Here is a 14,259-nt window from a genome sequence, read left to right on the forward strand (position 1 = left end):
TTCCACTGAGAAAACACACAAAAAACACACACAAAAACACACAAAACACTAAACAGGGATCCCCCTAAAGCATCATCACGTATCACTGCCAGGATTTGAGGTGAAAACTGAGTCAAACATTAAATTATGAGCTGTTTTTATTTAGTGCTCAACTCCTTTTCCTCGAAGCATGCGGTTCATTATTGTGATGTATCTGAGTGTAAAGAGGAGGAGGAGGAGGAGGAAGAGCATGCTCAAGTGAATATTAACACGCACACATGAACACAAAGCGGCTAATGAAGGTCTGTTGACACGCAGAGGGTTAACCTGCTCTGCACAGCTGTTACCATGGGCTCCCTTAGCAACAGCCCAGCCGGCTGCGAGGAGGAGGCGGCGAGCGCCGAGTCCTTTGTCGAGGGAACGCAGCTCCTCGGCCGCGCGTTCAGTCCTCGCAGATGTGGTTTCGGCTCCTTTTCCCTTTGTGGCGAAGCCTCCGGTCGGATCTTTCACGACGTTCACGCTCACAGAGCTTCTGGTTGGATGCAACGCACTTTTCTTTCTGTGTTTGCCCCACACCGAGGAGACTTTTTAGGAATATATCATGTTAATCTGCTGAGAAAAAATGTGGATATATATATATATATATATATATATATATATATATATATATATATATATATATATATATATATATATATATATATATATATATCTCAGTGGCTGGCTATGGATTTTCTACCTGTGCCTTCAGTGGATCAGCTGTCAAATTAAAAATTACATTATAAAATAGCTGTAACTTTGTGATTCTGTTTAAGCTAGCAGGCCCTGATGTCCCACCACCATTATATATATATATATATATATATATATATATATATATATATATATATATATATATATATATATATATATATATATATATATATAGCATTTCTCAAACAGGAGCAAACGGTGCATAAAAAGCTAAATATTGGCAATAGCTTCGCATCGGGAGCGGAGCTAGACCCCGCCCCCCTCCAAACACGGCACGCTGAGACCGACGAGGCCTCGAGGAGGTCAGTTCGTGCTACGTGGTGTCCGACTAGAAGTTGTTGTTCCTTTTGTTAGGGGCCACTCACCCCCTTTGAACAAAAGCACACACCTTTACACCCACACACTTGGCCTCCATGCCAAAATGTCAGCAAAATACTGTGGACACTAGAAACAAGGCGGGAGGGCGTATGTTTGTGGACTGACCCACCGACTCAGAGAGCTATTAAATAGTTTGGAGCTCGATGGCAAACGGGAATGAGATAAATCAGTCTTTAGCTCCTTGAAACGATCACTTCATTGTTTCCTTTTGGGGGTAGATATTTGTTTAATAAGTCTTTGTCCCGCCGATCCAGACCCCTTTTAGCTCCAGCGCCGAACGAGCGTTTTAGCTGCACGGCGCCCTCGTCATGTTTATTTTAAGACGAGCGCGTGGCTCAGCGGGTCCGCGGGCCGTTGGGGGACCAGGTGGCCGGCGTGAAAGGGGTCCGCGCCCTCCGTGCAGCTGTCTCGCGATGGAGAGGGAGGGATGAAAGCAGCCGTCGACACCTTTGTCCCGACGCACATTAAAGGTCTCTTTGAAGGGCGCGCACTCTGCGACGACTGTGGTTTCTAGAAGGGGGGCGAGCACAGCTGGAGAGGCCACGCATTGATTAAACGCTCCCTCCATCTCTTCTCCGTGTCTCTCTGCCCCATCAGCCTCGCAGCTCAGTACATTAAATCATTCACAGCTTAGAAAATTCCCCGTCTCGACGGCTCTGAAATCCAATCAACCGATTTATCGCCTTTAATGCACGCTGACATTGAGGAGCCTCGTGTGGAACAGAGGCCAAACAACGCACGGTGCGAAAGACACGGTTTGTTCCCAGCGTGTTCTTTAAGTCCATTTTATATCTTTTTTTCAGGCTCAACTTTTTCCACGATGTCCCTGACTTCCGGGTGCTCGCCTGCGGAGGTGACGGCACCGTGGGCTGGATCCTGGACTGCATAGGTACACACATTCATCTTAACGAAACTGAGCTCACGGTTGCAGCTCGGATCTCTTATTTCCATACTTTCGGGGGCCGTGGTCTCTAGCGTTGTACTCGACAAGTTACAGCAAGTTACAACGTTCCCTAAAGACTTTTTTAGCACACTGTGACCTGTGCAGTTTTCTAGAAAAGGCCCTCACCCCCTAAAAACTTAAGCCCCTCCCACCGGACGAGCCAAGACATGTCAATCATTTCAAACATCCCCGATCCCGATTGCGTCACCGATGGATGCGTAGCGACTGTCAGAGAAATGCCATCCTGTTTTTTGCAGTTCAAAGATGGAGGGAAAAGGTGGATAATCGTTTTTAGAATTCGCCAAAGGGACGGTCTGTATTTCGGAGAGCAGCCAATGAGAACGCCCTCCTGCTGCACCGACCTGTGATTGGCAAAAAGTCCCCCGTATACCGGCTCTTTTTAAAGCCAAAAATAAACAGCCCACCGCAGCTTTTAATGTCTGAAACTCCTCCGCTGAGCCAAACCTCTTGGACAGAGAAAAACAAAAAGGTGACTGTAGCTCCTTCTGACCGACGCAGACATCCATCACAGACATTCCTCCCGTCTCAACTCTGACCCGCCGTAATCCCGAACACATTTCCCGCGCGGCGGGGGGTTATTAACGGCATTACAAATACCTCCAAAGACACGCGTCACTTTCCTTTGCAACAATGTTGCCAGTTCCCCGCGAGGAACCTTTTGATTGTAACGTTCCGTACGGCCAACAATGGGGCTCGAGTTGTCTCCCAAGTTTCAAGGACTGTTGAAGTAACCCGACACAAGAGCGATGTGTTTTGTCTTTTCCTCGGCAGATAAGGCCAACTTTGCCAGGCACCCTCCCGTGGCCATCCTCCCTCTGGGCACGGGCAACGATCTGGCACGCTGCCTACGCTGGGGAGGAGGTGAGGCGCTCGCTCCATCATCTGTGTGTGTGTGTGTGTGTGTGTGTGTGTGTGTGTTTGAGTCTATCGCAGCACGTCCATCCTGGCGTGGACATTTATGAAACTTTATAAAGTCAAACTGAGCCGATCAAACGATACTCTTTCCATTAAACTCTCAAAATGGCCAAAAAAGAGAGAACTTTCACGTGAAACTCGCCAGTCTTTTCTTCTTCTTAGAAATGAAGGCGATACCTGTCGCACCGTGGTGAGCCTTGTCTTGTCTTGGGTTTTGTCTTGTCATTTCCTGTTTTATTTTGAAAGCCTACCTCCCTCTCGTTTCAGGTCACTTGCCCTTCCTCATGTCTGATTACCCCCCTGATCCCTGATAGTTTCCACCTGTTCCTCATTACCTCATGTGCTTATAGTCTGCGTCTTCCCTTTGTCTTGTGTGGAAGTGTCTCGTCTTACCCCAGCCTTTTGACACAGCTTTTTGACACAGCATTGTGGTTTTTTGCCTCGACAGAGTGTTTTCCTTTGTACTTTTATAATCCAGTAGTTTTGCCTCGTAAGGCTTTCAGTCTCTTCCCTTTTTTGCCTCCTTACGTGTTTTTGTTTGACGCCAATAAAGTGTGTTCTTGACATTTCCTCTGCAACTGAGTCCTCGTTCCAATCCCGGCCTGACAATACCATCAGGGGTGGGAATCGCGAGAGGTCACATGATACAATATCGTCACGATACTTAAGTCCCGATACGATATTATCGCGATACATTGAGTATTGCGATACCATATGCGATTTATTAAATCTTTTTCAACCGCAAATTGGCCCAACAGGAAAACTTTGTCACCAAAATTGTCACCAAAATTGATTAAATAAAAGATCGATACTTGGCCTCAGTGTATTGATACAATATCGCCACGCAAAATATCGCGATACTATGCTGTATCGATTTTTTTTTCCCCCACCCCTATATACCATGCCAGAACTCGCCAAGAAACTGAACATCGTCTGTGTGATATGTCAAATATGTCAGGGAAAAGTAGAAGATGGTGGATGATCTGAAAAGGCTCTACTTGGGTCGTTAACCAAAAGAACTCACAACGCGTCTCTGATTGACTTGGCAGCGGTCGAGGCGCTCTGCCGGGGTTCATTTCCATGTTTAGAGACCGACGGCGGAGGTTTTCGGGAAGGTCTCGGTTGCACACTAGAACGCAGAAGGCAAAGGCGGGCGTGTGCGCGCATGTTTTTCGGGGAAATGAAAGGCGGGTAAGAGGAATAGTGGGAGATCTTACGTGGGAAATTAAAAACTGTTAATATGCAAAGAACCATTGATTTGTTGCAGCACTTTGGGCCAGTAATTAGAAAGGCTTGATTGTGGCTGCTTGGAGGACCAGCAGAGCACTTACCCAGGCTTATGAATGACATGTTGTCAATAAGCAGCTCGGTTCAGGGGGGAGGCGGCTCTGGGACTCGTTCAATAGATCATCTTTTGCAGAAGTAAACACTGAAGTATGAGCTGGAGTCTCTGCAGCCGGTGCTAATGGCGCGGCCCGAGGGAGGGAAATATTGGTCCAGCACTTTAAGTCCGGACTGAAAAAATCTCAACAAATGGTACTTTATTTGTGTAGTACAAGGTACTTTTTTGGAAAAGTACCTGGTACTTTTTTTTCGTATAGTACCAAATAGTTTATAGTTTGGTACTTTATGAAAGTTTTAGTTTTGTTTGCCGATGAACTGAAGATGATGTCATGGCAGTTGAGGAAACTATCCGAGAGCGTGTGTCACACATGTATTCATGACGACACGCGTGTGTGTCTGTGTGTGTGTGTGTGTGTGTGTGCAGGACAAAATATAGTAAAGCGTCCAGTGAGAAAGACGTAATTAGTTTTGCTTGAAGAAGGAAATTGTTCCCTCTGAAATTGGGACTCGTGACACCAACTTACTTCCTGCCTCTGATGGCTGAAGCAGGCTGTCACTGAACCAGAGGGCACCCCGGGGTGCTGCCAGGCGCATTCCAGGGTTCGGGGGTGCTGAGAGGGCGGCGACCTGATTAAGAGCCACTTGTGTCGCAAGTCTCCACCGGTTAAATGTAGGGCTCCAACAACAGATCGGGTACCACGAGGTCCTGGTGCAGTTCCTCTGCGTTCAAGCTATTCTACAGCACTATGTCCTTGAGTTTAAGAGCAACACAATCTCTTGCACTCCTGACCCACAACGTTGGCTTGTGCCGGCTGCAGGTTACGAGGGCGGCAGCCTGCTGAAGTTCCTCCGGGACATCGAGCACAGCGCCGAGGTGGTGCTCGACCGCTGGAACATCGACATCGTCCCGGACGACAAGGACGAGAAGGGAGACCCCGTCCCCTACAGCATCGTCAACAACTACTTCTCCATCGGAGTGGTGAGGACGCGCAACACGTGACACACAACTGATTGCATTATCTACTTCCTGTGTGGAGGATACCACTCAGAGGGGAAAAGGGGGGAGGGGCAAACCAATATATGTTGTTACTCGACTTCTTACAGGAAAAAGGCAATAAAATAAGTTATTTTTTTAACCACTGAAGTGTCACATGACGTAAGATTTAGAAAACCAAGCTGTGGCTCCATATTTTGCTTTTATCAAATCTGATCAAAATGTCCTGGTATCGACCGATTACAATTAATAAACGAGCCCTCTACTTCTGAAATCTAATTTTGTGTCACACAGAAAAACAAAAACGTTAAAAATATCAATGTGATTTGGTGCAGACGAGCTCCAAGAATCATGATCTGTAACATACTAAAAGGAAATATTATCTATTATATATATATTCTAGTAGCTGACATAATATGTATCTGTTATAGATAAAGATGCTCAAAAGATATAAAGATAAAAATAGAGATAAATCATGTTTAGTTATCTAGATAGCGCTAAGGTAATCTCAATAACACATGTAATTGTAAATCTGAACCAGTAACCAGTGCATGTGTAAGACTCTGACTAATTTAACTTAATAATTATACATATAACAGGCCAGATGAAATATACAATATGTCAAAACCTTGGCCCCCAAACTGTGTCTGAACAAAAAAACAACACGGCGAGAGAGATTACCTGGTCTTTGTGGACGAGAGCAATTAGTAGATTCATCAGCGGGTCTCTGGGGCAGGTTTCCTCTTTTAATTGGAGGCAAGAAACATGCTGCCAGGTCCCAGTTGCTTAGCAACCTTTTTACCTTTTCCTGATGGAGATACTTGTGTAAAAGCTCAGGGACATTTTCAGTTATTTTATTTTTTTATTAAACAGAAGTGACACAAAAAAAAAGAGAAGAAAGTTATCGCAGCAGTGCTGGTCTGCTGATTTAGCTTCCAGTGCAGCCAAGTAGCGGATGTATTTCCTTACAATGTCAGCCCTCCTCTGATGTGGTCCGGACTCGCAAGAATGAGTCTGAGGCTTCAGTTACACGTAAACATATACATCATTGAAATGAATTCCTCTGTCATCGGCTCACAGACGTTTGCAGGCGTCCTATAAATAGCCACCTCACTTAGCTCCCATTAAGAACTGGCCTTCTTTGTCGTGTACCAGCAAACAGCCAGAATAAAAAAACGTTGCCACTGCACATTTCTGCAAACCACAAGTACGTTAAAGCTCGAAAAGCACGATGTACGTTGCCTTTTTTAACATAGTTAAGATGTATATATTTAACCGCTTGCACAGCTTTACGTTGGAAAGATATTTTGGGTTAAAACAAATAATAATAATAATAAATTTGACCTATTCCCAAACCCCAACGCAGATTTCCACCGACTTTAATTAAATATATTAGTCAAAAACAAACATAATCCTATAGAATATACTCCTCTGGTTGTCAATGCTTCCAATGTTAAAGCTGCTTTCTCTCTCCTGACCACCAGGGGGCAACTCCTCTGGTTGTATAGAAGTCTCTGCTTCATGTGTTAAAGCTGCTTTTTCTCTCCTGACCACCAGGGGGCGACTCCTCTGGTTGTATAGAAGTCTCTGCTTCATGTGTTAAAGCTGCTTTTTCTCTCCTGACCACCAGGGGGCGACTCCTCTGGTTGTATAGAAGTCTATGCTTTATGTGTTAAAGCTGCATTCTCTCTCCTGACCACCAGGGGGCGACTCCTCTGGTTGTATAGAAGTCTCTGCTTCATGTGTTAAAGCTGCATTCTCTCTCCTGACCACCAGGGGGCGACTCCTCTGGTTGTATAGAAGTCTCTGCTTCATGTGTTAAAGCTGCTTTTTCTCTCCTGACCACCAGGGGGCGACTCCTCTGTTTGTATATATAAACACCTCCGTGCCAAACTTGCAATAACAAACAAATTGTGTATTTGATCACCAAATCAAATAGAGGGATTTTTTTCCATTCCACCACCATCAAGCTGGTGATAACAAAATAGGAGGAGTAACGTTACACAAACAGGAGTGACATCAGTGTGAAGGAGGCATATGTGCGCAGGGAGGAGTGAATGGGTTTTTGGCAAGAAGAGGATGAACCGCAGTGTTGTTATATAACTGCACCCCCCAACTGATTTCTGCATCGGTGTCAAAACATCACACGGAGGAAGCCAACGGCGTATTAATGTGTCACCGCCATATGTACAGTCGCACCTTTTTAAAACACTTTTTATTCAAAGACGCAGTGACGATCGTATCCGACCGGTTTTGAAGGAATTTGTTTGAAAAGAAACAAAACCTTCATGTGACGATGCCCGTTGTTGCACAGTGTGCGATGCACAGGTGTCAGGACGCCATTACATTCAATGTTATTGACCACAAGGGGGCAATTCCTCTGGTTGTATAGAAGTCTATGCTTCATGTGTTGAAGCTGCATTCTCTCTCTTGACCACCAGGGGGCGACTCCTCTGGTTGTATAGAAGTCTATGCTTCATGTGTTAAAGCTGCATTCTCTCTAGTGACCACCAGGTGGCGACTCCTCTAGTTGTATAGAAGTCTATGCATCATGTGTAAAGGCTGCATTCTCTCTCCTGACCACCAGGGGGCGACTCCCTCTGGTTGTATAGAAGTCTATGCATCATGTGTTAAAGCTGCATTCTCTCTCCTGACCACCAGGGGGCGACTCCCTCTGGTTGTATAGAAGTTTATGAGAAAATAACTACTTCTCTCTTTAATTTATCCCCAACCGTGGTCGGTTCAGTATCGAGAGGCTCTTTTCATGGCATTTGTTGACAATAGGTAAAAACAAAAATGGAGTTATGTAACCGTCCGTCTCTTCTTCCTGACGACGCGCCAGAGTTTCATGGCCGTTAAAACAAAGACCGCTGCGCCTCCCGGACCCGTTCGCGACAGATGGCCGAGTATCTGGGAGCTCACGACACCTGAGCAGCGAACCGGTCGCTGACTCAACCGTCAGTAAAACCTCAAATCTGGTTTTGCGGTTGCTGTTTTTTCCTGCCGTCCCTATCGCAGGACCGCGCCGCCGCCGCTGCTCGTGGGGGTTTTTGTTGCCGTGGAGACGGGAGGCTGGCAAGGCCGAATCTGAAAGCTTGCACAGTCATCTGTCCTTTATCTCGCTGACTTAATTGTGGATGACATGGTGTGTGGAGCATGTGGTCGGCTCAGCCGAGGCACTCAGAACCGTAAATGATTTACAGCTCCCACGAAGCAGAAGACGCGTAATTGTGTCTTCTGATTTACAGGAAATCAGAAGCTGTGATTTATGTGATTTCAATCTATAATTTAGATAAAATAAGATTGTATGGCTCCCCCGGGGGGTAAGGAATACGTAAATACATATTTTTATAGTTGGAAAACAGCTTGAAACATACCTAAAGGGTTATGTATCGTCTCTAGAAGATGAGGGTGTAGTGAACTCGTAAAGGTGCATTGAGCCCATTATGACATGTGTGAAGGCTCCGCCTCCTTTTTCCGCTTCATGTACTTTCATATAATTCTATACTGTCACATTTTATAGCTCCTCAAGTTACAAAATACAGTTTCAGATTGTTCCCTCGTATATCAGTGTGAGGATTATTGCAGCTTTAACACATGAAGCATTGACTTCTATACAACCAGAGGAGTCGCTCCCTGGTGGTCAGAAGAGAGAATGAAGCTTTAACACATGAAGCATAGCCTTCTATACAACCAGAGGAGTCGCCTCCTGGTGGTCAGGAGAGAGAATGCAGCTTTAACACATGAAGCATAGACTTCTATACAACCAGAGGAGTCGCCTCCTGGTGGTCAGGAGAGAGAATGCAGCCTTTACATATGAAGCATAGCCTTCTATACAACCAGAGGAGTCGCCCCCTGGTGGTCAGGAGAGAGAATGCAGCTTCAACACATGAAGCACTGATCTGAGAATGCTAATTTTGCACATAAATTAAGAATATCGTTCTTGTATAATATAGAATATCGTTCTATATTAGCCTTTGTGCTACATGGTTAGCTTGTCGTAGAGAGGCACTGACTCATTTTTAGGCTCCGGTTGTTGTTTTTGTTTTGTGTTGTCTGCTGTTTACGAAGCGAATGGGTTTTTAAAAATGGCCGTCGCTTGCGCTGCATGGCTCAAGTGTTCGACCAATCACGGACACTTATGTCACTCGTGGTTTCTCTTATTCTCTCAAATAGAAGCTAAAAAAATAACTTTCTTCATTCCTAATCCATAAAACATAGGATTTTTTTTATAACTATGCTTTCTAATGAATGAATACACGCTTATAATAAATTAACACTCCGCAACAAGAAACAGCTGTGGAGTAAAGCATTTGTGTGCGCATGCCGGTCGGTAAAGTACTTTCACTTGACCCTCAGCCTGGAAAGAATCTCATGAGAGGAATTTGAGAGAAGGAAATCACACCATGTCAGCAGCCATTAAAGATGCCACCTCATGTTGCAGGGAGGAAGCTGATCCCACTGCAGCCCGCGTCTCCGTGCAGGAGTTTCTGAGAATGGGCGCGCAGGTGTAAATGTGTGTGCATGTGCGTGCACTCGACTGTGTGGTTGCAAGATGATTCCTGGTGTTAATGGACAATTCCTAATGTGCACCGCAATCCCTGACTGTGCCATTAGCCAGCAGGGCGAAGACGATCCTGCGCCTCCTCCGATGGACATATAAGTCGCGAGCTGTTTCTTTTAACCTGATTGGCAGAAGCTGCACCAGGACGACCGGCGTACAGGAGCTCATGCAGCACTCTTGAATCCTGGCGAAGATAGAATCAAAGTCGGCAAATTGTTCTTGATAAGAAACACTCTCACCTTAATGTCCATGTTGTAGGTGTTCTTCAATTTCTTTTCTGAGCATTTATCTTAAAATGTAAGGTCAACAACTTGATCGATGTCACTTGAGTGTTTTGGCACATAAATACGCAGCAATGTCAGAACACCAAACAGCGATGTCCTCAAAAACGATTACCACTGCACTTTACTGCATTTTATATTTAAAAACATTCTCCAGACACGTTGAACCAACACGTAACGTTGCCGTCAAACTGGCGGCTCTGCCACTGGCCTCGGCAGCTCCAGGACGCTTCATAATCTGAGAGCGGCATCAGTTGCAGTGACTCCATGACATCACGGTCAGCAAACTGAGACAGAGGCCCTCATATATTTAACGCTGTTAAACAGAGTGTGTTAAGTGTTTGTTCAGTAAACGGGGCAACAGGAACAGAAAGTGTGCATATAAAATGGTGTGTGTGTGTGTGTGTGTGTGTGTGTGTGTGTGTGTGTGAGGGAGAGAGAGACGGAGTAGCGCTGGCACACTCTGAAGGTCAGTGGAAGTATCAGTGACAGGAAGTGAGCGCCTGCCAGGTTCAGGCCAGGTTACTGCGGTAATGAATGACCGTGCTGAGTGACACCTGGCTGGTCTTAAAGACGGGAAGAACGGCACTCAAACACACACACACACACACAGACACACACGCACACACATACACAAGCACATTCACAAACACCTGGACGGGTCTTTAAAGCCCCTGAAAACGTCTCCATAGAGCCTTTTTTACAGATGTAAACAATGATGACATAGTATGTGTGCGAGCATCCAGGTCATGTGTGTGTCATCCTGTGCCGAACCCCGAACGCCAAAACGTTGCTTCATGGATTTCATTTCAATGCAGTCTTGACGATGCAGCTCCAATCGAGATGCACAACAAGTTTGGTATGAATCGGACAAAGCGTTTTAGGCGAAAAGTGTAATAATGTGTTTTTCACTAAATTCAAAATGGCGGAAACATTTTTTTTTTGTGGAGCAGGTGGACCTGGACATGTGCAAATTTTGGGTGAGGGGCGTCGCCGGTCCAACTTCTAGTGGGCGCTAGAGAGACATTTTTTTTTACTCAAACTTGACGCCTATTTCACACGTCTATTTTCACCAGGCCTGACATGCGTGCAAAATTTGGTGACTTTTGGAGTAAGGCACGTACCGCAAAAATGTGGTCAAAGTAGGAGAAGAAGAATCCGAGCAGTTTCAATAGAGTCCTCTGTAGGGTCAGTCGCTCGGACCCTAATAATAAGGGTGTAGTTTCTTTGGGGTAGGATACAAGGGATTAGAGGCTGACTGTGACATTTCTCTGTGACATTAAGCTAACCGAGCCGCTAACCAGAGGCCAGTGAAACACAATCGGGGTGAAGTGACACCCTATTTTTCTGCGGTGGGTCCCACCGAGGTGACATTTTCCATCCAACGTTTCATTTTTTATTCTTTTTTTTTTTTACTGTTGTTGTTATTCTGTTTATTTCCCCCCAACCCTTTCCCACTTTCCACATCAACCCGTCCAGTAGCACCTCCCCTCGGCCCCCTGGTGTGCAAAAAAAAAAAAAAAAAACTTCAAACGGCAAGATCAAAACAACCTTCATCACACGGGGGCGACTATCGGCGACGGCAAATGTCACATTTTGTTACAGCCGGATTTTTCAGGGAGGAGACTAGAAAAAAATGACTGCGGGTCCTGGTCAGTGATTGCCTGCAGCATTTTGTGTTGGGGGCCATTTTGTGTCATTGTCTGGGCACAACCCTCCCAAAACGGTGAAATCAGGGAAAGAATAACAACCTGGCTCCGAGGCTACTTTTCTTTTTCTCCCACGCCCGCTTGTTGTGATGAGTAACCTTGCCATGAGAATCAGCGTTTTTCTTGTTCCTCTTGTTGTTTGATCTCTACATTGTCTCCTGTTGGCGCGTCCCGAACAGTCGTTCACCTGCGACGTCTCCTGAGACGACGATGGATTCCTGCTTACCGTTAGCGCAAGCTAACGTGACTTTTCTCAACAGTCTTCTTTTTAAAGACCGTGCCATCGCATGGATGTTCGCGGTTAGGCCTTGATACTCGATCCTCTCCGTTTATCTCATAAATTTGTTCGTTTGTGAACTTCATGCAAATCGTACGTGACTGAATCACATTTCATTTAGCTGACGCTTTCATCCTAAGCGTCTGACATATTTGCCTGATACACCGTAGACACAGCAACGGGGAAGCAATCAGGGGTTAAGTGTCTTGCTCAAGGAGCCGGAGTTTGAACCACCGATCCGATCTTGAACGTTCACAATAAACATGAATAAATATCGTTTGAAATACACGTGACACTGTTGTAAAGGTAACAGCCGGCCAATATCCTTTTGTGGAGTGCAGGTAAACGCAGCAAACGCAGCTCTATTTTAAGGTCGGACACGTCGGCTGATGCTGTTGAGGCAGCGTCCGGCTGAGGAGGTTGACGGGTGTCGCAGGAGGCGTATAATCGCCCGTCCGCCCGTCTCGTCACAACCTTTTCGTTCTCCTCGATGCGTTGAAACACCTGCCCGGGCAGCCGAGGTGCCGGAGCCAACCACGTCACGGTTACAAACACCTCCAGGAAGCAGAAACGTGATAATCAAAACACCGGTTACCTCCTGGACAGCAGCGTCGTTTTTTAGCTTCCACATTTCTCTTTCCTTCCTTGTAAAATTAGCAACAGTTTGAGCATCGGTAGAGTGATCATGCGTCCAGCCGGAGTGTGCGTTGTGTAGATAAAGCTCAGAAAATTAACAATTTTATTGATTTGTGAAGATTGGAGCTTTTACGGGCCAACGCCAATTTTTTTTAACGTAAAATACTTTTACGTTAGCTAGCTTATAGTGAAAAACACCTGATTGACCAGCATTTCGGATTGAGTTCATTGTTGAGCACTTTCAGATTTTTTTTGTATATATTAACCATTTGGCAGTGGATACTGGTGACTCGGGGCCTATTGGTGTAGAAAAGCTACCATAACTATTCAAAGTGCAGTTTGAAACTTACCTATTTAGCACACGACATTATAAAACCTTTCAATTTTCCTAAAATTACACGTGCACAGCCACCGTTTTCCTCTCAGCGTCTCTTAAGTGTCGAGGTTGAAAAAGAAGGAAATGACAAAAATTACACCCTTCCCGTTGATATTCTAAATGCTGTGCAAAGCATTGTACCAGCTATACAAAAAAAAACCATGTCACATCACGAAAAGATGCATGAAAAAATAAAATGACATTACGTTTGAAGCCCAATTGCATCAAGGCTCATTTATCCCTTCATATGGGAACTTAGTGTTTGTTTTATTGTTTGTTTGTTATATTTAAAGTTTCATATTACAGTAGGAAATTCATTCGTATTTAAGTATTTCAGTCATGTCTTTATTGTCTTTAATAGTGGCAGTAAGTCGGGTTGTGTCATGTGTCTTGTCTCCGTTAAGCAGAACCAGATGGTGTTATTAAACAGTCCTCAACTCCGTCTTCATGCGTTAACGTCATTACCGAATCCGCTATCAGAGTGACGCTTTCCATCCACCGAGCACGTGCGGCGTCTCCACAGCGCGGGGGCCGCGTATACGTCTGCGTTAGCTATATTGCTTCCTCTGACATTAAATCGATGTAACCTATGAGCGCATTGCGTCTCCAGCTTGTTTTATATGTACGGCGGCTGTTTATCTGAGGGAACGGACCAGATCACGTCCTCGGGGCCCCAAGTGGAGGAGCAGCAGCTCTGGTCAAACTCAACGAGCAGTCGCATTAAAGCCGCTTTCACTGATCACATCCACTGAAAGCTCAAGTGTCCAGCGCTGCCTGCCGCCACGCCGGGAAGCGTCATGCAGGACAGGATGGTCAGGGTTTTACTGCGCTGCTGCTGACCTAATGGTCGTATAACAGCTTACATTTGAGACATATTGAGGTATATTTGAGTCAGATTGTTGTTTGTGTAATGTATGAACCACCCGCCAGGACAAATTCCCCGTATGTGTAACAAACGTGGCAAATAAATGGTACTGATTCTGATATAGTTCTGCAAGAATGAATCCCAAAACCCAGAAACGAGTCATGAGTATTTAGCCACTTGTTAGCTCCATGTTAAGCCACTTGTTTGCTCTGTATTTAGCCACT

The 14,259-nt window shown here is 45.4% G+C and overlaps 1 protein-coding gene across 1 annotated transcript in view; it reads left to right on the top strand.

Moving 5' to 3' along the window:
* The window catches only part of LOC137782662 (diacylglycerol kinase beta-like), a 66,991-nt gene that overhangs the window by 23,750 nt on the left and 28,982 nt on the right, over positions 1-14,259 (top strand). Inside the window, 3 exon segments of the mRNA XM_068572157.1 lie at positions 1,914-1,999; positions 2,846-2,935; positions 5,152-5,312. Of these exon segments, the coding sequence (XP_068428258.1) occupies positions 1,914-1,999; positions 2,846-2,935; positions 5,152-5,312 (337 nt within the window).

Source organism: Clinocottus analis, unplaced genomic scaffold, assembly GCF_023055335.1.
Source record: "Clinocottus analis isolate CAN_PGR_092001 unplaced genomic scaffold, fCliAna1.0.p SCAF_12, whole genome shotgun sequence".
NCBI classification, from domain to species: domain Eukaryota; kingdom Metazoa; phylum Chordata; class Actinopteri; order Perciformes; family Cottidae; genus Clinocottus; species Clinocottus analis.